Raw genomic sequence first — 26,978 nt, forward strand, 5'->3', positions numbered from 1 at the left:
GAGTGCCTCTTTGTTGCTCAGATGTGGCCTTCTCTCTTGAGCTAAGCCAACTAGAAAGGTGAAATCACTGCCCTCCCCGCTACGTGGGATCAGACACCCAGGGGAGTGAATTTCCCTGGCAACGTGGAATATAACTCCCAGGGAGGAATGTAGACCCGGCATCGTGGCATGGAGAACATCTTCTTGACCAAAAAGGGGATGTGAAAGGAAATGAAATAAGCTTCAGTGGCAGAGAGATTCCAAAAGGAGCTGAGAGGTCACTCTGGTGGGCACTCTTACGCACAATATAGACAACTCTTTTTAGGGTCTAATAAATTGGGGTAGCTGGCGGTAGATATCTAAACTATCAAACTACAACCCAGAACCCATGAATCTTGAAGATGATTGTATAAAAATGTAGCTTATGAGGGGTGACAATGGGATTGGGAAAGCAATAAGGACCACACTCCCCTTTGTCTAGTTTATGGATGGATGAGTAGAAAAATGGGGGAAGGAAACAAACAAACAAACAGACAAAGGCACCCAGTGTTCTTTTTTACTTTAATTCCTCTTATTCACTTCAATTATTTTTCTTGTTATTTTTGTGTGTGTGGTAATGAAGGTGTCAGGGATTGATTTTGGTGATGAATGTATAACTATGTAATGGTACTGTGAACAATCGAATGTATGATTTGTTTTGTATGACTGCATGGTATGTGAACATAACTCAATAAAATGAATATTAAAAAAAAAATTATAGCAGAAGAACCGATATGCCACTTTCCATCTTCAGCAAATGCAATAAAGAAAATCAATCAAGAACAGAGATTCTGAATAATATAAATATTAAAGCATACCTTGCAAGGTTCAATGGGTGTGTAGTTGTGTATCTGTGGATACATATTTGTGGATACCGAGGCCTTCCAGTGTCTAACAATTGGCATCCATCCCATAAGGCTCTGTAGAACTGACATAAAACCTTCTGTTCCTACTACCCAGTCCTCTACATACTTAAGAGGCAAAGCAAGGGCAGAACAAAAATTATGTGTCTTAAACCAATTCATCTGAACCATAGTGGAAATTCCTCTCACAAGAATTCCTCTCAGAAGAATTGCAAGTGGCTAACCATGATCTTTAACTTTGAACTTAAGCTTTTTAATTAGAAGACAGAGGAATGCAAAACAGCTTGGTGTCCTTTTCAGTTAGAACAAAACAAAGTCAAATATGTAAATAGTTGTCATCCATTCATTTAATCAAAAATTATTTGTCAACTGCATCCAAAATGCCAGGCATTGGAAATACAGCAGAGAACAAAACAGACAGAGGTCCCTGTCTTTTCGGACCTTATATTGTAGTGGAAGGAGCCCAACAATTAAATAAGATAATTTCAGTTAGTGATAAGGAAAGCACTTTGGAAAATGTAGAGTAACATGATAGAATATGAAAAGGGGAAAGAGCAATTTCTGCTGCAGTGGTGACGGAACATCTCTCTGCCAAGGTGTCATTTGAGTTGAGGCTTGAAGGAGTCATCTGAAAACCAGAGGAAGAGCATGGGAGGCATGCTAAGGCCCTAAAGCAACTGTAACTTGATGTCTTCAAGGTACGGAAAGCAGGCTAGCAACTGGAGTGTGGTACATGAGGGTGGGAAGGTGCTTCACCATGCAGGTCTTGTAGGGTATGGTAGGGAGTCTTGATTCTATTCCAAGTATAGTAAGAAGTTACTGAAGGTTCCAATCAGGGGATGACAGTCTGACTTTTCAAAGAAGATTCCTCTGGAAGGGGCAAGAATGGAAGTAGGGAGTCCATTTAGAACCCAGTAACCCAGGTAACAGATTATGCTGGCTTGGATTAGCTGGAAACAGCGAAGACTAGCAGTGAGGACAAAGTGGCTGGACTTAGGAGACAAAACAGAAGAGGAAGCCTTGATGAAGTAGATGTTGGGGGAGGATGAAGGACAAGGGGTGTAACAGAGTGATTTCACAGAATTTGTCATTATCTTTAAACCTCCTTACTAAAACTTTTGAGCATTCAAAAGTACCAGGCAGTTAGAATTCAGAAATAACAGAATCTTGGTGTAAAGCTTTAAATAGCAAACTATGAATTTTGAATCTGATTACTCATGACGTTTCATCCCATTTGAACAAAATACATTTAAAGGCTATTCTCTTACAGATTTTAAACCACAGCAAACAGATATTCAGTATTTTCCAGTATCAAATGCTTCATATAATGGACTCTGATTCATAACCATTTTGCAAGTAAATATGAGTAAGAAAAACCCTATTTAACATTTACTTCAGCATTTCTATTAAAAGCTTCCATTTTAGAAAAGGAAAGTATTAAGAAAAATAAAACAATTCACAATCAGTGACTAGAACTGGAATCAGGGAGGTTTGTGGTTGACTCAACTTCCCTAAAACCCTCCTTTTATCTTCACAGACTCAACTCTGTACCCATTTGTTTGCCTGTAACTTCTCTGGCCACATATCTTCAGAGGCTTATTGCAAGCTCCCCTCCCCTATCTGTTCTAGAAACATTCTCCTTCACTCTATGTACCCCAAATTCTCCCAAAATCTCATTCAGTGACCTGAGTTTGAGTCTAGTATGAAGATTCCTAAATTTCTCTAGGTGGCCCTTCTGAGTTTTCAACCAACTAGAATCAATCCTGTATTAAACACCCCCACAACCCCAGGGGAACTCCATCCCACACCATCCTCTAGCTCATGCCAGCTACCCACTCCTGCACTCCCTGCTCTGGAGAATGGAACCACCACAGGTGCCAAAGTCAAACACCTGGGAGTCATCCTCATAAAAACAACAAAAACAGCTACCATGTATTTACTGAGCATGTAAGAGCTTCACACACATCTTCTCACCAAATCTTCTTAAGAGCCCCATAAAGCAGGCATTACTATCCCTATTTTATAACTGGAAAAGCTGAAATTTGGGGTGAGGAATTGCCTGGAGCCATTCCTTTAGGAAGTATCAAAGCCAGGGTGTGAGTCCAGGCTGTCTGATTCCAACAGAAATTATCTGCCAATTGAATCTAGCCCCCTCAAACATATCCAGTCTACTTCCTGACTATCTTCTGGCTTTTTCTCCTCTTTATCTCCCAAGAGCCTGAATTTGACCCCTTGGCATCTCTCTCAACTACACGATTATCAAGACCTGTCTGATTTTTGCTCTGTCTCTGGCTGCATTCCTCTCCAAGCTAACATAGAAATCTGATTAATGCCCCATACTTCAATGGCTTCCCATGGTATTCAGAAGAAAATCTAAGCTCCTTTGCATCACATGGTCTTGCTGCCCAGTCTCCTCACCACACACCTAACTCCCACCGAGACCCCCAACTTAAATGGAGCAACTCTCAACTGCTGTCCCCAGAACACAGCACATACCCTAGGGTCTCCAGATCTTGGCTGTGCTGCCCTTTCCACCACATGTACCCTCCTCTGTAGTTCTGCCTGGCAACCCTAATCATCCTTTAAGTCTCAGCTCAAAAACTAATTTTAGTGTTGGCAGGTTTCCTTGGCTTACCAAGGCAAACTTAAATTTTTCTTCACCTATGCTTTTATCATAGTTACTTGATTATAATGTTATAATGGTCAAGTTACCTAATTCCCTGTAGACATTGAGCTTCTGGAACGCTGGGACTAGGTGTTTCATTTTAGACTCCCTAATACCTAGCACACAGATTAGGTGTTCAATAAAGGTTTGTGGCATTCGTCTAACAGGATGCTACTAGATCAGCACTTCTCAAAGTATGGTCCTTGCACCTTCGGAGGTCCCTGAGACTCTTTAGGGGAATACAAGGTCAAAACTGTTTTCACACAATTCCTAAGACATTATTTATTCTTATAATTATTATTAGCAGTGATAGTAAGGAATATAAATTTTCTATATCGCATAATAAAACATGTTCACATTCGGAAGATCTACATAAATCAGTAAACCAATATTCTCCAAGTGACTGAGGCAGGTTGTTACAAAATCATGCAAGACAGGTCAATGGATTTTAATGTAACAGAGGACAAAAAGTTCTCTGATCAGATTCCACACTGCAACTAACCTTCAGGAAACTATCACTTGTCAAGCTGTGGTATGCTATCGCACCAGAACATCAACAATTATCTGAAAAGGCTGTTAACATACTCCTCCCTTTTCCAACTACATATCTTTTTTAATTTTTTTGCAATTTTTTAAAATTGAGGTAAAAGATACTTCTGTAACATTCAGTATATTCAAATTGTTGTGCCACCATCACCACTATCTAGTACCAGAACATTTTCATCAACCTTAAAAGAAATACCATACATACCTCAGGCAGTCACTCTCTATTCCCCACATCCTCCAGCCCTAGACAACTAATCTACATTCTGCCTCTATATATTTATAACCATTTCATATAAATAGAATCATACCATATGTTGCCTTTTGTGTCTGACTTCTTTTACGTAGCATAATGTTTTCAAGGTTTACCGGTACTGTAGCATGTATCAGCAGATCGTTCCTTTTTATGCCTTAGTAGTCTTCCACTGTACGGATATACCACATTTCTTTATTCATTCATCTGATGATGGATATTTGGGTTGTTTCAACCTTCTGGCTATTGTGAATGAAACTTATTTTCAATTCTTTGGGGTATACATCTAAGAGTGCAATTGTTGGATTACATAGTAATTCCATGTTTAACATTTTGAGGAACTGCCAAACTTTTCCAAAGCAGCTTACTATTTTACATTCCAACCATCAATGTACAAGGGTTCAGGGGTTCTGATTTTTCCACATCTGTGCCATCATATTATTTCTGGTCTTTGTTTTTTTTTAATAACCATCCTAGTGTGTGTGAAGTGGTATCTCATTGTGGTTTTGATTTGCACTTCTCTAAAGACTATACTTGAGGTCAGATTTTCTTCATATATTTCAACCAAAACAACATAATGCAACAGATTGAATGCAGATACAGGTATGAATAGCCTGCTGCCTTCTATTAAGCTAGACAAAAAATGTTTTCAAATATGTAAAACAATGTCACTCTTCTCACTAAATTTTAAAAGTTGTTTTCCATAAAAATATATTTTTTATGAAAATAAATAATGTAATAGACTTATTTTCTTAAATTGAATTAAGATTTTTAAAGTTCTCAGTTTTAATTTCTAATACAATAATACATATATAAACCACATAAATAAGAGGATAAGGGATCCTAAACCCAAAGAGATTGAGAATTGCCACTTTATTTTAAAGAACCAAGACACCCAAGTTCTCAAAATTCAGACATTATCTCAACTGTTCCAAAGGTTATCTTTATCATAAATCAAGTGTCACAGGTGTGGATCTGTTTCTACAGTCTATTCTGTTCCACTAATTTGTCCATCCTTATTCCAATACCATCCTGTCTTAATTACTTGGCTTCACAGTAATTCTTAATATCTGTGATTTAAGTGATTTATAACTCTTTGCATTTCCATAGATATTGTCTATGCCAAAAGGTAAAGGAAAAAACTGCTGAGATTTTGATTAAAACTGCACTGAATCTAAACACCAATTTGGGAATCTATATCAATCTACTTAAAGATCAGTTAATGGTATATGTAGTATGTTGTACATATTTAAATAAATATACAAAAATATATATGGGTTTTTATGTATATATATGAATACATGTGTATATGTACATACGTTTGTACATACATATACAGGTGTGTGGCTGTATATATATGTAAATGCACACACATTCAAATATACCATAAACATGGTATATGCCTCCATTTATTAGATGTTCTTGAATTTCTCTCAATAATGTTTTGTGGTTGTCTTGTTCTTGGGACTTGCACAGCTATTGTTAGATTTATTCCTAATTTACGCATATTTTATAAAATGGTATTGTTTTTGTATTTCACTTTATAATTGTTTGTAGCTGGAATCTAAACAAAAAGCTGACTTTTCTATATTGATCTTGTATCCAGCTACCTTGCTAAATTCACTTTCTAATTCCTAGAGTTGATCTAGAGATTTTTTTTGTATTTTCTACATATATAACTATGTTATCTATAATGACAATCTATTTCTTCCTTTCCAATCCTCATGCTTTTAAAAATTTCTTGTTTTACTTTATTGCACTGACAAGGACCTCTAATACAATGTTGATACCCCAGGGAGAAAGCTTTCATTACTTTACCATTAGGTGTGATGTTTGCTGCAAACTTTCTGTGGGTACCATTTCTCAGATTAAGGAAGTTCCTTTCTATTCCTAGTTGACTAAGAGTTTTGACCATGATGGGTGTTCAAAGAATTGTTACCAAATGCTTTCTCTGCAAATGTTGAGATAATCTTATGAATTTCCTCCCTTATTCTGTTAATGTAAAGAATCAAACTAAGTAATATAAAAATGCTATACCAAACTTACATTCTTGGACTAAACTTGACATGGCCATGGTATATTATCTTTTTTAGGTATTATGGATTCTGTTTGCTAGTATCTTGCGCATCACTTTTCCATCTGGTTTAATGAGAAAGATTGGTCCAAATATTTCCCTTAGTATAATGAACTTATGTTTTGATACTAAGGTTAGATTTCTCCTCATAAAACAAGGTCTTTCTATTTCTATTCACTGGAAAAGTTTGTGGTCTTTTCAAAAAATGGTCATCAGAATATCCATATGGAAACAAAACGAATCTTGAGACTCTTTTCACATCATTCATAAAAATCAATCTCAGGTAGATTATATATCAGATGTAAAGAGTAAAATGATAAATCTTCTACAAGATAACATATCTTTATGATAATATTTTTATGAACTTGAAGTATTTAAAACATTTTTAAAATAAGACACAGAAAACACTAACCATAAAGGAAAAGAAATTGGTAAACTGGACTAGATTAAAAATTAAGAACTTTTGTTCATCAAAAGTCAAAATAATGAGAGTGAAAAGGCAAGACTCAGACTGAGAGAAGGTATTTACAATTCATATAACAAACAAAGGACATCTATCTGGAATATATAAATAACTCCTACAAATTAGTAAGGAAAAGACATCAAAAGAAAAAAATGGGCAAAAGATTTGAACAGGCAATTCACAAAAAAGATATCTAAAGGGCCAATAAACATATAGAAGAGTGCTTAAACTCATAAGCTATCAGGGAAGTACAAAAGAAGATATAATGAAGTAACACAAAACATACATCAGAATGGCTAAAATGTAAAGGACTATAATTCCACATGTTGGCAAGGATGCAAAACATCTAGAACTCTCATATGCTGCTGGTGAAATATAAGTTATTACAAGCACGTGGAAAACTATTTGGCAGTATCTACTAAAGTATAGGTATACATATCCAATAATCCAGCAATTGCACTCCTAGGTATATTTCTAATAGAAACGCATACATATGTACATCAATAAGCACATATAAGAATGTTTTAGCCATATTATTAACAATAGGCCCCAAATGAAAATGTCCATCAGCAAAAGAACAAATCAAAACAAACAACCCTGCTGAACAGTCATACAATGAATATAATATGACAATGAAAATGAACAAATGAGGATAAATCTTATACTCATAACAGTGAGCAAGATAACTGCAGACCCCCAATACTATATATTGAATAATTCTCTTTATATAAATTTTTAAATCAGGCCAAATCTATGGTGTTATAAGTCATGATGGTAGTTACTTTGCGGGAGGAGTATGGGCATAGGGCCTGGGAATAAGTATGAGAGAAGCTTCTAGAGTCTTAATAATGCTATATTTCTTGAATGGTGAAGCGAGTACACAAATACCTCTTTGTGGTAATTTATCAAACTGTAAAACATGTACTTTTTTGTATAATTCAATTAAAATTTTTAATAGGCAAGCCATAAATTTCTTACGTATCTACGTCAATGTGGAACCGTAGTACTCCATTTTTTAGTTTTTAAGTAGTTGCCTGATGCTTCCACACTCCCAGAATCACTCATACTTCTGCACCTGTAATCTGAAGATAGCAGTGTTATACTTGGTATTTCATCAAAACATCATCTAAAAGCATGAGGTTCTGATGAAGCCATTATCATTAACGTTACATTTAACATCATCACTGAAATATTTTACATGGATTAATACAGTCTCCCTACTCTAAGGAAGAAATTTCAATTTAGGATTTTTATTTAATATCTCAACAAGACAGAAAGTTAACCGGTTAAAAAGGATACCACTGCTATAGAGAAGTTAGTTCCCGAGAGTTATCAAGTCCATAAGGAAATGCTTGATAATTCAATGCAGAGAAGAAAGCACTTGATGCAAAGAAGAGGGTATGGCAGAAGAAGAAGTGGCTCTCCCGAAGGTAAGTGCCCCTGAGCCCCACACAGGCATCTTCAAGGGGAAGAGCAGAGGGCTGATCCCCAGCATCCCCTCAAAGCCAGGTGTTCCACTCCCCCGCTCCCCTCTGACTGTTCATACTTAGATGTTCCAGCTTTAGAAGGTGAAGCTTCCTGCTTGGGAATCTGAATGTTTAACAAGTGACTGGCTCTTAACTACCGCACAAAAGCCTCTCAGGGTGAGATTTTGTTCTTGAGTTTGGGGAGGACAAGTCTGAGGTGACGGTGTTATCACCAGAAGGGTCATGAGAAGGAGAAAAGTGGCATGATGAGGCACAAAACTCTTGGTGGCACCGATCCCCACCTCTGCACCTCCGTGTCACAGGTGTGTTCGAGAGCCAGTGTTCCTAAAGGCAAGCAGAACACGGTGAGTCTCTATCACCCACAACGCCACCTACTTCCTGGTCAGCAGTGCCTTTTAGTAAGTCAGCCACGGGAAGGCCCTCTACTAGTTCTCCTTTGGCACTCTGGCCTCCTCGTTTATGGCAGTTTTCTCCCTCTTAAAACTAATCCAAGACAGTAAGAGTGATGGGGAACTGTCATAATGCACAGAAGTGTTGTGAGGCCTTCATATGAAGAATGAAGAGATAATTAAATAATTACACTGTCCAATAAAGCATCTCATGGGCATGCCCCTGCAAATATTCTTTAAGCAACCTCATAAAAGGAAAGATGAATGAGAATGTTTGGGAAAATCTCGGGAGGGTGAGATATTAAACAACCAAAGAATAATTATCAGTATCTTTAATTAATGCTTGTTATTACTAGAGGACCAAAGAATTACTTACTATTAAGCTAATAGATCAGTGATACCATGCCTAATTGTATTTTTCTTTACGTGTCCACTGTGAGAAAAAGTCACACTATTTTTTCTCTAAGTAATCTTAAAGGATTACTGCATCTGACTTGTCATCACTGTGGGGTCAGTTTGCTACTTTGCACAATAAAAAAACAACCCCTTGATTCTACTTACATTTCTGGTCTTAAGTTACGCTTTTTTTTTTTCAGTGTACAGTCTTGAAACAAATACACAGGTGGTTAAAATTAGAAGATAATTTTTTTTTTCTGGGCTATTACTCTATTTCTTAAGAAAAGCACATATTGCATGAAACAAACAAATGTCTTAAAATAAGGTCAAAAACATGAATTCATTTTTAAGGCTTTTCTTAAGTGTATCTGATGACATCTTAGCTTTAAGCTAATGACTTCTGATACTGTTAAACCTCTCCACCCTGTTCCATCTTTGGTAAAAGCACTGACTTGACAGTAAAAATTACCCTAAATTTATGAGCAGCTTCCACATGCCTGCTGCCAAGGATCCCACAGGCTGGGATCAGCTCTCCCTTCCAGAATATTCCATAAAGCAGAACAAGCCCCTTCGGTTTAAATCAACAGGTATTTATCATTTTGCTAGCATTTTCTTGATGTCCCCAATTTTTATTTTCCTTTTACTTTCAAGGTACTTCTAACTTTGCGAGTTCTCACATGGCTTTTCTTTTTCTACAAGCACATTGGAAATGTTTGTAGTGAAATATGAGAATTGCTCATTTCAAAATATTCGTTTGAGGACTGGCTGTGAAATTTACTACACTGTGACACAAAATCACTCCATAATCCAAAAATAAGAGGATTTTTACTGAGCATCTCATGCACACCAGCCCTACTCTAGATATTTTACATGTTAAAGACATAAATGAACTACTTCCATTCACTACATTAGGATTACTACTACTATGAACCATAGCTTCAATAGAATGTGGAAAAAATTTTACATTTTCCCAAAAAGATTTGAGCTCCCAATTGAAATCTGATGTCTTAGATCAGATCACGAAACATACCTTTGGTTACCTCAAATTAAAGGTCTTTAACAAGAAGAGTGAGTTAAAATTGAAGATAATCAATAATTAATCCAAGGATTCTGCACCATTGAGAAAAGAAATCATTTATATTCCTTGATTTAAAAAAAAAAAAAATCCAATGGCTCCTTTTGCTGTAGCTTAAAAAAGAGAATTATTGCTTAAGTAAACATTCCAGTGCATCTCTCTCCTCTCCTTCTGAAGGGAAAAAAGATACAAAAGCACAGCCTTATTCAGATGTGGACTTTCTAAGAACTTCACAAGGAGTGCTGATTGTGAGATGCATAGAGCAGGACTGTTTTTGACTAAAATTCAATATTTCTGAGGCAAGAAATTTCAAATACCTGGGGAGCTACTTTTGCCTTGGTTTGTTCATTGATTCATTCAGTCATTCATTCAACCAATATTTATTGAACATAATGCATGTGCCAGGCACTTTGCCAACTTGTGAGAAGAGATGTTGGTAGTGCCATTAACCAGGGCCAGGAATAAATGAACTAAATAGAAAATGTAAACTTTGTCATTATGAACAAAGAAAAGGTAAAAAAATGAACGAAAAAATAGATAAATCCACCAGGTCAGAGCTTCATATTCACCACGTTATCAGGTTAAGCACATCAGCATTATTAAGTAGTCATTTAGGTCAGTTTAATATCAAATCATCTCACTTTACCAGGACTTGCCCAGAACTCTGTTGCTAGACCAGAACTTGAAATACTGGTTCACTGCTGGAGGCAGTAGGAGGGAGAGGTAAAGCACTCACAAAGGACAAGCGGAGCAAGAGCTGAGATTGCTTGAGTGGGGAAGACAAGGAGAGCAGGGCCCCGAATGAGGCCAGCGCCAAGCAGAAATCTAGGCTGAAGAAGGAGACACAGCCTGAGTTTCTAGACAAAAAGAAGGTCTAATTCAGAGCCACACAACTATCAAAGCGTCTACCCTTCTTATTTCCAAACTATCCTAAGAGCTCTGAGTAACATATATATTATAAAGGTAAATGCATGTATGAATGTATGTATGTGCCCAAAAGTAACAGATTAATCTATTTACTCAGCAAATCCCCACTGAGCACCTAGGTGTTTGGCCTCCTTGGGAAGGTGAGACATGCATATACCATGGTCAGAGGAGCTAGAGGCCCTAATAGAGTGACAGATGGCTGTGTGAAGAACATGATGTGGAACCCCCACACATACACACTTGTGCTTCTCCAGTCAATGTGCTTTATATTCTTCACAGCACTTTTTATTCCCCACTAAAATGAAAGCTGCCTAGAGGTCAAGGACTTTTTCTTGTTCACTGCTATAATTCCACAACCTAAAATAGGGCCTGGCCCACGGGTTATGCTTAATAATTATTTCTTCAATGAGTTAGAGACACTACAGTAAAGTTGCCATTTAAAAATAACAGATAAGAGTCCAGAAATAAACCCTTATGTTTATGGTCAATTGATTTTTGGCAACAGTACTGTTAGAGATTAAATTGTGTACCCCCAAAAGATATGTTCAATATGATTAAAAGGGAAAATTTTAGGTTTTATATACATAACTAAAATAAAAAATTTAAAAGAACTCACAGGACTGTACAACACAGTGAACCCTAATGTAAACTACAGACTACAGTTAATAGTACAATTATAGTAATAGCCTTTCATCAATTGTAACACAAATGTACCACACTGATGCGGAGTGTTAATAATAGGAGAGTATATGGAAACTGTATTTTCTGTGTGATTTTTTCCATAAACCTACAAGTTCTCTGAATTAAAAAAAAAAAAAGTTACAGTGTCAAAGAAAAAAATTAAACGTTCAAGTCTTAACCCCTGGTCCTGTGATGTGATTGTATTTGGAAACATGATCCTTGAAGATGTTATTAGTTAAGAAGAGGCAAAACTGGATTAGAATGAGCCCTAATCCAATATGATTGGTGTCCTTATAAGGAGAGGAACTTTGGACACCCTCAGTGAGACACAGAGAGAAGAAAGCCATCTGAAAGAGGGAGAGATTGACTTATGTCATAGACTGCCGGCAAGCTCCTGTCAGAACCCTACAGACTTCAGAGGGAGCAAGGCTTTGCCAACAACATGACTTCAGACTGCTGACCTCCAAAACTGTGAGACAATAAAATGCTGTTGTTTTAAGCCATACAGTTTGTGGCACTTTGTTATGCTGCCCCAGCAAACTAAGACAACTACGGAGACAATAAAACGGAGGAAAATAGTCCTCAACAAATGGTGCTAGAACAACTGGATAGCCACATGCAACCTCCACTTTGGATCCCTTTCTGACACCATAGATAAAAATGAACCCAAAATGGATCAGCTACCTAAATGTCAGAACTAAAACTATAAAACTCTTAGAAGAAAATGTAGGAGTAAATCTTCATGGTCTTGGATTAGGCAATGGTTCCTTAGATACAACACCAAAAGCACAAGCAACAAAAGAAAAAATGGAAAAATTTGACTTTATCAAAAGGAAACATGCTTGTCCTGCAAAAGATAGCATGGAGAAAGTGAAAACAAACCACAGAATGGGAGAAAACATTTGCGAATCATGTATTTAATAAGAGACTTGTATCAAGAATATTTAAAGAACTCTTACAATTCAAAAAAATAAAAAGGCAAATTAAAAAATAGGCAAATGATGTGAATAGACATTTCTCCAAAGAAAGATACACAATGGCCAATATGCACATAAAAACATGATCAACATTACTAGCCATCAGGGAAATGCACATCAAAACCATAATAAGATACCACTTCACACCCACTAGAATGGCTATAATCAAAAACATGGGAAATAACCAGTGTTGGTGAAGATGTGGAAAAATAGGAATCCTTAGATACTGCCAGTGGGAATGTAAAATGGTACAGCTATTGTGGAAAACTGTTTGGATCTTCTGTCCCACCCAGACCCTGGGGGAAGCAGCTCAAAATGTTAAACATATCATTACCATATGATCAGCAATTGTACCCCAACATATATACCTCAAAGAATTGAAAAACAGGTGTTCAAACAAAAAACTTGTACATGAATGTTCACAGAGCTGTCTTCACAATAGCCAAAATATGGAAACAGCCCAAAGTCCATCAACTGATGAATGAATAAACAAATGTTGTATATCCGTGCAATGGAAGACTACTCAGGCATAAAAAGGAATGACATACTGTTACATGCTACAACATGGATAAACCTTGAAAACATTGTGCTAAGTGAAAGAAGGCAGGAACAAAGGACATATATTGGTATGGTTTCATTTACATGAAATATACAGAATAGACTAACTCACACAGACAGAAAGCAGATTAGTGGTTGCCAGGGGCTAGGGGAAGGAGAGAATGGGGAGAGACTGCTTAATGTCTACAGGGTTTCCTTTTGAGGTGACAAAATGTTCTGGAATGAGACGGTGGTCATGGTTTCACAACATTGTGAAAGTACTTAATGCCATTGAATTTTATACTTTAAAATCATTAAGCCAGTAAATTTTATGTCCTGTTTATTTCATCACAAATCAATGGGAGACTCAGAATACTTACACTATTGAGAAAACTTAGCCTGCCACATATCAAACTTAATTATAAATATACAGTAATAAAAACAGTTGGTGTTGGTACAGGAAAAGACAAAGTGAACAGTGGCACATAATAGATGTAATAGAATCAGATCCACAAACACATTAATCTTGATAAATAACAGAGATAGTACTTCAAATTACCAGGTAAAAAGGAGACTATTTCAAAAAAATGGTATTGAACAACTGGTTGCTCACATAGGATAATGGGGAAATTGGTTTCTACCTCACATCATATGCAAAACTCAACATCAGCTAGATTAAATACTTAAAATATGGAAGGTAACTTTCAAACTTAAAAAAAAAAGTTTCTTAAAGAAGACTTAAAAATAATAATCATGAAGAAGGCACCAAAAAGACAACATAAAGAAAGAAATGGCAAGCCACAAGCTGGGAGAAAATAACCCTTACTACCCATAATCACCGAAAGATGGTATCCAGAACATATACGTAAATCTCATAAACCAATAAGAAAGAACAAACAACCCAACAGGACAAATGAGCAAGAAACATAAACAGACATTTCACAGGTGACAACTGACAATAAACATATGGAAAGGTATTCCATCTCACTAGTTATCAGGGAAATGTAAATTAAGACCATAGACTAACACTGCATATCCTTTAGATTGGCAAAAATTAAGAAATATGACAATGCCAAGTGTTGGCAAGGATTCCTGCTGACAGCAATGTAAATTGGCACAACCACTTTGAAAAACAATTTGGTATATCTTATAAATTCAACATTTGTATATTTTACAACCCAATAATTCTGCATCAAGATACATACCCTAGAGGAACTCTTGTGCATGTACAGCAGGAAACGTTTAAAAGATTGTTCATAGCATCACTGTTCAAAATAGCAAAAAAACGGAAAAAATTCAAATGCCCACTGACAGAAGAATGAATAATGCGGCAGTGTATTTACACAAAAGAATATTAGATGTCAATGAAAATGAATGAACAACCATTAAATACCATCTAGAATTTCATGGCAATAACATGTAGAAAACATAACAGGAGTATTTTTAAAAAGCAAAAATACATGAGGCCATTTTTATAAAAATCTCCAAAACAAGTAAAACTAAACTATTTATTGCTTAGGGATACTAAAGTGTGTAATTTTTAAAAGGCAAAGGAATAATAAACAAACTTGAGTATAGCAGTGTTTCTGAAGGGAGGCTAGAGGGTGGGAAGGGAAGGAACAGGTAAGTGCATCAGCTATCTTCTAGTTCTTACTTCTATTGGCTGATGGATACACAGAAACCCATTATATTTTTATATGTATTTGTATGTATTAAATAGGACATAATTTTAAAATATAAAAAATTATATGTTAGTCTACTGCCAAACATAAAGTAAATCCTCAAGAAATGTGAACCATTTTCTTGTGGGAAAAGTACTTACATAAAAGAATGGTAGGATTCGACCATGTATATGCTGCACGTTCTCAATGCAGTGGAACTTACCTTTTTAAGGACCAGAGAATAGGAGTAAGACCAAAATGTTCACAATGACTCCTTCTGGATCTTCATGTTTATCTGTATTTCTGAATCTTCTGCATTAAGCATGCATTAAATGATTAAAGGTGGCAGCAGAACCAAATAGAACTGCCAATAAATACAATGCCTGACACATATATGCACTTCTATTTGTCAAAAGAAATAAGAAATTCAAAGATTTTTTTTTCAAATTTAACAGTACTAAATGGTTTTGTTCAGCAATTTCTTCCTAGCTTATTTGCCTTTCCTGGAATTCAGTGTAGGATTCCTTGACAAGATGTTTCATATAAACCCTCCTGAATTATGTAGCAAGCACCAAAGACCAAAACAGGATATATTCTGACGGGCCCACATATTTAGTTCCTTGTGTTACCCATAGCTCATCTAACTCCTCATTCACGTTGCAATGCACAAAAACTTTGCAGACACAAAGAAGTGAGGATAAGTAACAACTCCTTTCTTCACTTACTCTCTCTGGGACTTTATTACCCCAGCTGTAAAGATTAAACAATACCGTTCTGAAGAATAATGGAGATAAAATCATAAAAGCAATTTATAATCTGTAAAGGGGAAGTTGGTTGTGAGTTGCTCCTCTCCTTTGAGTGTCTTGAGGGCATAATCAGGTTTTATTAATCTTTGCAACCCCAGTGACCACGAGAATTGCCTAAAATAAAAAAGGGTGTGATGATGGCTTCCTAAATATTTTTAAAATATGTCTTATTCTTCCCCTCTCCAATAATAGCTCTAACGTTTCTGTTTTATAGATTATAAATCTTCAACAGTTACCACTGACTAAGACAGTCTTTGATAAAAATCAAAATTATTCTTAAAATTCTTTTGTTTCACGTTTTATCTCCCCAATAAGACTTTACATTTATCTGCAAGTAGAAATCGCATGTCACTTTCCTTGTATTCAATATAATACAATGGTTGGCAAGTTTGGAAAACATGTAACACATACCTAACAAAGATTTTTTTTTTCTTTTTTTTTTTTTTCGCTTGCTCCAAAAGTGAGCTTTGGAGCTTTCTAAAACGCCTTTCTAAAGGGCTTTTCCAAAAGGACTTTCTAAAGCTCAATAGTTTTGAGAAAAGAGTTGGCAAAATTCCCCTAAATATATAAAACTCCTGGTGAAACTTCTGTGGGCAGTTTGATAAAAAAAAAAAAAAAAAAACACTCCTTGTGTTACAAAATAATGAACTTAGCAACATGCCTTGCCCATAATTTCAGCCTGATGTAATCCTAAAGTTGGAGGGTGTGATTTGTGACGAATGGACCTGAGTCAAGGACAAGATTTCCTTGATGAATAAGCTTTATTGAGTTAGTCACAGAGAGAGTAAATATGCACAATGCAGTATCGGGGCTTATCTTCAGGACTTTTAAGGGTGGATTTCCCATGACCAGCCCCGTTCCAACCAAGTCTGTGTTTTCCACAGCTGAGCCATGGCACGGCCATTAGGTGCTTTCTAAACTGCTGATAAACTGACAGAACTGCTTAGCTGAAGCCAGTTTTAAAGGTCACCATCCAAGATTATTTTTCAACAGATACTATACTTTGAGTTCTTCTTAGATACCCCCAACACAGGAGTAGTCCATGCTTTTTTCTCACTCAACTTACATGATAGATGACATTTAGATGCACAGATACTCTGCCAGGCTATAGAATAAATAAGTCCAGGCTAAATATAATTACCAGTGCATTCACTGTAACACCATCTCTCTCTCCCTTGCTCAAAAAAATCAGTAAAAAAGTTTACAAGATTAACGTAAATCCACCCTAATTTATACCGTAAAAGTAATGCCAACTACAAACTTGAATTCTTCGATTCTTATATGTAACAAATTTCTTACAAAAACACCTCATGACCACTCACTATTCTAAATAATAGGGGTGATAATGTCACAGAGAGAAAAAATCAGATTGCACTTTGAGTGAAAAAAGTGCTTGCTATTGCTACATAATTCAGGAGGATTTACATAAAACATCAAGGAATCCTACACTGAATTCGAGCAAAGCCAAATGTAATAGGCGGCTAACTTCTACTGTTTGAATGACATTATTAAAGCACTGTTCTGCTGCTTCCTTTAATTTTAAGACACCCTTAATAGGTGCCTAAAAATTACTACCCAACAGGGCTGACTGCTTCTAGTTCTCACTTCCAGGAAGTTCACTTCTCATGAATAAAATGGTAACTAGTAGTCAAAAGACATTTTTAGAAGAAATAAGATGCAACATTAGCAGCGTATCATTTGAAGACACAACTATTAAAACCTACTTTGTTTCTGAGATTTAAAAAATGGGAAGGTTGCCCCTCCATCCACCTAATTAAGCATGATTTAAATAGGGGCCATTTTCAACCTGGAATTTAGTCTGACTGATTTACTAATGGGGGAAAAACACTTAAAATCATTTAAAAAAAAGATATGAAAATGCTTTAATGAGTCCCATATTCTTGGAAGAAAACTCTTTGTTTCACTCACTAATAATTTAATACTTGGTAAGATAACCTATGAAAATGAAATTTAGACTCCTGAATTATTTTGTTATAAAAAAAAAATTTGCTGATGAGCTGTACATTTTACCCATTAAAATTTCAACCTTAAGGTATTTAAAAGTATTAATAAGAAATAGCCTACAGGTTATTTCTCTCCACATGTTTTATAGAATTTAGGGCATCATTTGTGCTCTCACCAAACTGATTTAAAACATTAATGAAGTTGCTTATTACCAGAAATGGTGACCTAGGTTTTACAGATCAACCCTCCTATTGAAAACAACCTAAGCTGTATAGATTATTTAAAAACATCTTTTTAAAAGAACTGAAAAATGACAAGACAGTAACAAATTAACAAGTCAAAAGTGAAAGGGGAAGGAAAACAGCATGGAAAGCAAATTCTGAAGCCACTTTTGCTCTGAAGGGTGTTTGCTAATCTTAGAAAATTAGAACCTTAGTTTTGGTTGACTTCCAGAGTGACCAAGCAAGAAATAAAGCCGAGAGCCATACAATGAGGGAAATCTAATCTGAGATCTTCATCACAATAAACTGGCATCCCAAAGGGCTACATCCTCAAAGTAAGAATGACCTAAAGTGGATTACAGCCTAGGATCAAATTGCTTATCTCAAACTTTGAACTTGATTTATAATAATCCCAGACTGGAATATGCTCAAGTATCTGTCAGAAGCAAATGCAAATCTTGTAAGTACCTATACTGTAGGCCTAAAATTATTCTTACAAATAATTTTTCAAATCCAATATCTAGGCCCCAGTCAAGGATAATAAAGTACACAAGGTAACTAGACTCCATGAATAACCAGAACCAGCAGGCAGGAGAAAGGAGTCAGGAAAGAACCTTAGAATTGGAATTATCAGATGCAGAGTACAAAACAACTGTGTCCACTACCACAGAGCAAATAAAAGACAAGCTTGAAATTTTTAGCAGAGAACTGAAAACAATAAATAGTGACAAAATGGATTTGGAAAACATATAGAAGCTCTAAAACTAAAAACAAAAATATAATAACCCAAATTAAGAACTGAATGGAGAGGTTTTACAGCAGATTAGACAAAGCTGAAGAGATATTTAATAAATGGGAAGCCGGAAAAAGTCTGGGGGCATGCTGGAGCTGGCTTGAATGAACTTCCAAGAGCTGATTACATATAGCTCTTTCTAATTCTGTGTCAGCAAAGTCATGTTGGTAGCTTGAAACTGCCCTTGGTGGGAATATTTAACTATGGAAATCAACAAATCAGGACTTTTTATTTCCTGAAGAGCCAATTTATCAGCATATCACTGGAAGTACCAAAGAGAACTGGAGACAGGGAGACAAAAAGATGGGAAACATAGAAGAGAGCATAAGATATGTAAACACATATGAGAAGGTCCAACATACATTTAATTGGAGTTGCAGAAAGTGAGGAAACAGAGAATCAGATATAGGTAAGCAATATCTGATGAGATGATGGCTGACATTTTCCAGAATTAATGAAATAACCAAATCATAATTTCAAGCAGTTCAATGAATCCCTTGAAGGATAAATAAGAAATTAGCAGTGAAGAAAGACCTACTTCTATACTTTTTGAATAACCTGTTTATTTTCTGAATATGACTATGGGTGTTTCCCCTTATTTTTAAAAATTATAAATGCTACCAGTATTCAGTTAGATGGGGATCTAGTTTCATTATTTCTCCTAGAACATGATGAAGCTTACAATTTGGACTTGCAGATTCAGAACCTTTTCAACTGAAGAAAGTTTTCTTCTCCTTTTATGTTTTGCTTCTGCTCCATTTATTTCAATTTCTCCTTTAGAAATACCTTATTATTCATCAATGGGTTCTCCTCTCTCCGTCCTTGGTATCCGTCATCTTCACCCTCTTCACTTCTACCTCTCATCAGTTTCTCCTCATTTTAGGATATCTCAAATAACCTACATAAGATTGATTCTGTTCTTCTGCAGGATCAATTCTGCCACTTAAGATTTTTATTCTGTCATTACATTTTCAGTTTTTATTTTGTTTTGTTCTTCTTGATTCCAGCTTTTAAAAATCTCCTCTTGATTTTTTCTTATGACTTTCTATTCTGGATTCTTGACTCCAATCTTTTCCTATTACAGAGAATACAACCTGATACTTTTTAAAACTATCTTTGATATACCATAATAAATCATATTTAGATTTATGCCTTTCCTCCTTATCTTTGGGTAATGGTTCTCTTCTCTTAATAGGCTCTATCAATATTATCTTTGCAAAAAGAAAATGTACAATTTTTAAAAGCAGTGTCTGTAGACTGCCCTTGATTCCCATTAACTATCAAGTTGGATGATGACAGTTCTCTCACCCTTTATTTGGTGGTGAGGTTTTATGTGTCCAGGCTGATGCAAATAGGTTGTAGCTGAATTTATAGTATTTAGCAGGTAGTACAACCATGCAGGCCTAATTTGGGATCTTCTATCACTCCTTCTTTTCATATTGTGAGAATTTATTCTTGTATCATCAAAAACATTCTGTAGCTTTTTTTCTTTTAACAGAAAAAATAATGTCATTTGAAACCCCAAGGGTACACTTTTCTCAGGATTCTTCTTAACACCACCCCTACCTCCTGCATCACATCCCTGGAATGCAATACCCTAATAGTTTCCTTTCATTCACTTCACTTCCATTCTGCAGGTTGGAAATTTTAGTCTCAGAGTGGATGTACAAAGAATGGATTGAGGGAGGGTTTCATGAGGTTGGGAGTTTGGGGAGATAGAGAAACCTCTGGTCAGGTTAATAGACTTGTGATACATCATGAGATACAAAATATGAAGAAAACAATACAGAATTCCTCGAGTATTTCATGGCAACCTGTGATTCAAAGGTATGTGTAAACAATGGGAATCAATCAAAGCCTCTTCCTACTACTATTCATTCTCCTGTTTTAGAAGTCAAAGCATTAATAGTCCACTAAGGCTTTCTCAGTCTACCCCAACTTCAACATAGTAAGAAGTTAGTGAAAATGCCACTAAAACTGAAAAATTGTTGTCACTTTATTCTTTAGGGTTGTTACGGAGCTACATGAGTATTTTAATAGGAAGCTGGAAGAAGACACATCGCACATGGCTAATCCAAAGTAATTTTTTTTTAAAGTAAGTACTTTTTTAAAATGAAGAGAATTAAAGAGTTTAATCTTCATGTGTGGTTGACTGAATTGTGCTCCCCAGTATGGACGTGTTCTTGGTCTTGGTCTACATCCTGGTGGGTATGGACCTATTGTAAATAGTATTTCTTGAAGATGCTATTTCAGTTAAGTGTGGCCCAACTGAATCAAGTTAGGCTTTAATCTGGATTACTAGGTTCCTTTAGAAGCAGAAGAAAATTATGACATAGAGAAAAAAAGCAATGGGAAGAAGCTGGGAGTCAACGGAATCTGGAGGAGAAAAGAGAAGACACTGCCATGTGCACTGCCATGTGACAGAAAAGCCAAGAATTAAGCACTGCTGCAGCCAGTCCCAGAATGCCACAGTCCTCAGGGAGAAAGCAATGCCTTGCTGTCACCTCAGTTTTGAACTTCTCCTAGCATCAAATCCATAAGCCAATAACTTCCCATTGTTTAAGCCAACCCATTGTATGGTATTTGTTTTAGCAGCCAGGAAACTAATATACCATGTTTGAACATATTATGTAGTCAATTAGAATGGTCATGGTGGTAGGTATTGCCTACCTAATATGGAGAGAGTATAAGAGTAAAATAATTAGAACTCTTTCACCACAGAAAGATGAAGACCAAGACTTATTATAATGATTGTATATTTGAAATGTGTAAAGGCCTGTGATAATGATTTTATACATGGTGATGTACTGATTTCTTCTCCATATCCCTTAAAAGTTTAAAAGTCATCATTTTAGGATAATTTTTAAAACTTCTTCTCTAACCACTCTACTTAGTAAACATAAAGAATTTGTTATTCCAGAACATGTGACAGCAATGACATAAACAGCTTCAAAAGCATTCAGCTTAATTCATAGATGATGGCTCTTATAGGCAAATAAGGGAAGTTAGGGTTATGTTGAGAACATATCCTAACCATTTCAGCTTATATCCCTGAGAACAGTTACCAGAATCTTTCCCCCTCAAATATAGATAAGATATCATATTAAGGAAAGTTGTATAATTGTGGGGGTTTTTCCCCCTTTTTACACATCATGATGAACATTTCATTAAAAAAGGCAAGCTGAATTCACTATTTCTAACATTACTATACTCCCAAAAAACATATAGTATTCTAATGAATTTCCCTTAGTTTATAAAAATAATAGCTAATATTTAGTGAGTTCTTACTGTGTACCACAAACTCTTCTAAGAGTTTTATATAAACTCATTTCTCTGAGGCAGGCATGATTATTATCACTATTTTACAGATAAGAAACTAAGGGACATAAACGTGAAGTGACTTGCCAAGGTTTTTGTTTCAGTTAGCATTGCTGCATAACACATTACCCCAAAACGTATGGCTCACCAGTAAATTTTATCACACTCATGCATTCGGTGGGTCAGGAATTTGGGGCAGGGGCACAGAGGCGATGGCTTGTCTCTGCTGTTCAACATCTGAGGCCGCAGCTGAGAAGACTTAACAATTACAGACGACTCAATGGCTGGGGCTGGAGTCATCTAGGAAAACCTTCACTTACGTGTATGAGAGTTGATACCTACTATTTGCTAGAATCTCAACTGGAGCTGTCAACTGGGGCACCTCCACATGGCCTACACATGTGGCTGGGCTTTCTTCACAGCATGGCAGCTTCAGAATAGCAGCACATCTTACATGGCAGCAGAGAGATCCGGAAACAAGTGTCCCAGACAACGAGATGGAAGTTGTACTCCCTTTTCTGATCTAGGAATAGACGTCATTCGGCACGCTGGCCATATTCTATCGGTCACAAGCAAGTCAAGAACCTTTGCAGATTCAAAAGGAGAGAAGGGGTTCTCTCAATGGAGGAGTGTCAAGGTCATAGACTACAAAAAGTATGAGGTTGCCTCCACCTCTATCGACCTGGCCTTCACCAAGGCCAAAGGGAGACCTCAGCTTAGGCATTTCTCCATCATTCCCTGCTTTGTCTTAGAGGAGCTGGTGCTGCTGGGTGTATCGTGGTCCTGCTTGCCTACCATCTGGAATTCATGGACACCTTCCAGGTGAGTCTTCTACAATGATAGTACGTATGCCAAGCACCACCAGGACCAAGCACCACCAGGACCTGAGGCTGCTAGCCAACAACCCCGTCCTCACCTACACTCTGGCCACCACTGAGCCAACCCTAATGATCCTGCTGGGCGTGGGGGGTGAGGGGGGGGGGGCATGTGCCTTTTTCCCAGCACCACCCTCTGCCATCTCTATTATTGGGGAAAGCACCACTGTGTCTTTACCTACTGCCACCTCAGGCCCCCACTGTGTTGGCACGTCCACTTCCTGGAGGTCTACAACTTGGGCCTCTTCTCCACAACCATCTTTGCCAATGCAGGGCAGGTGGTGACTGGCAACCCCAGGCCACATTTCTGATCTGTCTCTCACCCCAAGTACATGGTCCTGGGCTGCCTGCCAACCTCATGGGACCCAAATGCTGTGTGACTGACCCGGGCACCTGCGCCAGCAGTCCCATCCTCGCAGTTGCTGCATATAGTGCCTTCTGCAGCAAGGACGCAGCCCTCTGCACCTATGTGGTCACCTACATGGTGATATACATGACTCGAGTGTTCCACATGAAGGGCTCCCACCTGGTCAAGCCTCGCTCTGCCTGGCCCTGCTGTGCCCCACCTTCATGATGGCTGAGTACCACAATCCCAGGTCTGACATGCTGGCCGGCTAGGTGCTGGCTGGCTTCCTGACCGGTGAGGCCACTGCCACCTTCCTGGTCACCTGGCATCATGCACAACTTCCAGAGCTGGCTGCCCTCTAGCTGAAGGGTTTCCGTCTGAGAGGACCTGGGTCAACCCCCCACCATGGACAGCCCCCTCAAAAAGAACCCAAGGTCTGCAGACCTCATTCCACACCAGCATGGCTCACCCCATCCAAGCCACAGAAATGCACAAGCCATGGCCACCTGATCCCCAGCTGTGTGTCCACTACCACCCAACCCCCCACCCAGGCCTCAGCCAGGTGTCTGTCATCCTGTGTGCCCCGCCCTTCACTGTGATCAGAGCCAACACCCCTTCTGTTGCCTCTGCCTGCAGAACCCCAGTCAGGGCCCTTGTCACCTCTTCTAGGACTGGGGAGACAGGTGAGGTGGTGGACATAGCCTGAAGCTGATGCTTGCCCAGGTACCTCCTGCAGAACCTGCACACCCTCAGCCCCTCCCTATGTGCAACCTCCTGCCCACTCCCTCCTAACTCCCTGGTTTTACAAGGAGTTCAGAGGTTTAGGGGGTCAGGGTTCTGTGTCTCCCTGTGTGTGTGCAAGGTCATCCTGAACCCATTATTAGAGGTGTGGGATGGACTCCATTTTTCTTGAAACCTGCCTCTCTTATGCACAGTGCCTGCCATGCTCTAGCCTCAGGCAGATGTGCCATCTTGGGGGCAGAGATGGAACAAGGAGGGTTCCCCAGCCCTAGGCAGCCAAAGGTGGTGGACAGATTAGACATTACCCCCATTTTTTTGCTCCTTCCTCATCTTTAATGAACACCTGGCTTTCTTTTTTTTTTCTTTTTTCTTGTTTTTTAAAGCATGGGGCTGGTAGATATTAGTACAGCCATCTTTGGAAAAATACCATATGCCACCATCTTATGTGGAGATCCATAGAGCACATTCTTAACTACCATATTTGACTGCTAGCTGTAAAGTGGCAACCCTTTTAACACAAAACAGCAATGCTGTTGCCATGATGTGAAAATTTTAGGATAACCTGTAATGCCATTCAGAATCTGGAATGGGCAAAGAGTTCAAGGGGTGACTGAGTCCTAAAGAAACTCCTTTGGGCTACATTCTCTAAAAGTTCATCCCCTCTAGAAACCATCAGGAGGAAAAGTCAGAGGATTCTCCACCCCACCAAGAAAAACAAAACGCATGTTTCTTATAATCTCTCCACTATGATAGTTTCCAGTGGTGGCCCGTGCATGACAAAAATCATTGTGAATGCTCCTAGAAGGGGGAAAGGGATGCCCCATGTACATCCGACTTTTACAGGTGACTTGCAGTCATCTCACCATCACTTGGTGCCCAATATTACATACCCAAACCAAATCACACCTTGATTTGAGGTCTCATTAAAATTTCCACAACACACGGTCCATATTATTTATAAATAAATCAAGAATCTTTTCATATTCAGACAGGAATCTACAATTCTAAGAGCAACTTTCCAGAATGTTTTTGGAGGCGGGGGAGGTGCTGGGGAAGGAGCTGGGGGGGGGGGCATTCCAAATAAATTTTAATTCTCTATATCACATATACTTAATCAAAACATACTGTTAATTCCTCTGCCAATTTCAAATGGTTTGGGAAAACTAGAGCAGAATTGAGAAAGCTGGAGAATCAAGCTATGAAGAAATTAAATTCTCCAGTGTTAAGTGAATCAGAGACCTGGGACAAAGCCAGGCAAATGAAAGGTGGCAGACTGTCCCACCGGACTAAATCCCTCATTCTTCCTCAGCCACCAAGAGAGGCTGGTGTTTTAAAGTGGCAGAGTTACTACTTGAGTTGCAAATACATACTTCTCATTAATGGTTCTTCAGAACACTGCGCTCTTAAAACTTCAGAGGTACCAAGGAATTTCCATTAAATCCAATTGTTAAAAATAACAAAATCAGTATCTTTAATGAAGGCTTGGTTGACACAAAGGAAGAAGTCAGATTACCTTCTACTTTAGTTTACACACTAGGCCAAAGCATGAAAACAAAATCTGATGCATTCATAGTTTATTTATAAAGATACATTCTGGAAAAATTAATATAACTGATTAAGTGGTATATATTTGAAAATATTGGTTTAGCAGTAATTTTTTAAAATTCTAGTTAAATTTTCATTTTGAATAAAATTTCAATTTATACAAACAATCTGGGCTGGACTATTAAAACAACCAAACAGCAGATGAGACATTTCACAAATAAGCTGCCCTGTAGATTTTCCCTGTGGCTTTGTTTCTTTCAATAAATTAGAGATGGGAAAAGGGTAGGGAGGGGAAGGTGACAAGCATTCAATCTATACCAGGCTGCCATATGTCACTTTTTCTCCTTTGCTGGCTCATTGATTATTCATGAATTAACTACCTGAAAAGTGCTATATTTATCTTTATAGCCAGAGCTGTCAATTCAGCTCAAAGTATGCCTGCCTTTGTTTTCAATGAGACACAGTTTTGAAGAAAAAGGTCCTATGTATAGGACACTACTCTATGTTACAGCACAAGTATAAAACAAATACACTGATATAATATGGGTGAGACACTGGCCTGCTACTATGTAATGACTATTACATCAAAAAAAAAAAAAAAAATGAATTAGTTTCAGCTTTTAAAGCCTTTGCCCTCTAAGGACTTCCACAGGGGCCTCAAACCTTGCTCCCCCCTGTATCTTTGTTTTCAATGGTCTTACTGTTTCCATTTCTTTTCTTCTTTTATACGTGCTTGTTTCTGGCAGTATCCTCTGCTATTAACTTACCTGCTCAAAGCTACTTGAGTTCCAACCACTGTTTCCCCAGGATGCATTACCTCAGCTCTAGCACAGAATCTGCCTAGAGTTTTCTTTTCACACCTACAGCCACTGCCATGAAAGATTTCATGAGTCATTCAAATTCCAACTTGTTTGCCAGCATCTGGAGAAGACAAATTTTTTAAAAAGCATAAAGAGACACTGAGCTTCCATTGCTAACACGCAAGAAGATAAAGAAAACAAGCTTTTTAAGTTCTTCCTTAATGGCTTCAAGCTTAAAACGACCAATACAAATCCATCATATGTGTGCTGAGGGAGAAAGATCAGAGAGAGAGAATAATTAACAATAAATTAAATCCTGATCAAAATGGTGGCATAAAACATCCCCTGGACCGTTTCCCCTTGGAGACAACTAAAGAAAAGGACAGATTCAAATTGCTTGGAATTCTGGAGGACAATAGTCTGGAGAAAGATTCCACAAATGCTGAATGGAAGAAAAAGGGTGGACTTGCCAGTCTGATCCCTCCCCAACGCCAGGTGGTTTAGGAGACGCACAAAGGCAATGCTGCAGCCTGGGCATCTGCTGCACTGGTTGCTGACC

At 37.6% G+C, this 26,978-nt stretch overlaps 1 protein-coding gene and 1 pseudogene across 3 annotated transcripts in view; one reads left to right on the top strand and one right to left on the bottom strand.

The window, feature by feature from the left end:
* LOC119534615 (cytochrome c oxidase assembly factor 1 homolog) overlaps positions 1 to 26,978 on the bottom strand; it is an 84,025-nt gene that overhangs the window by 24,241 nt on the left and 32,806 nt on the right. Inside the window, exon 1 of one of the 3 annotated variants that reach the window (XM_037837146.1) lies at positions 26,437 to 26,529. The exons of the other annotated variants lie outside the window; for them this stretch is intronic. Coding sequence (XP_037693074.1) covers positions 26,437 to 26,514 — 78 coding nt within the window. The 5' untranslated portion in view covers positions 26,515 to 26,529. Of the gene's footprint in view, positions 1 to 26,436; positions 26,530 to 26,978 lie in introns of those variants that run through there. 3 annotated transcript variants of the gene reach the window in all.
* LOC119534795 lies at positions 22,501 to 23,843 on the top strand (annotated as a pseudogene).

This window comes from Choloepus didactylus, chromosome 5 (genome assembly GCF_015220235.1).
Source record: "Choloepus didactylus isolate mChoDid1 chromosome 5, mChoDid1.pri, whole genome shotgun sequence".
NCBI classification, from domain to species: domain Eukaryota; kingdom Metazoa; phylum Chordata; class Mammalia; order Pilosa; family Megalonychidae; genus Choloepus; species Choloepus didactylus.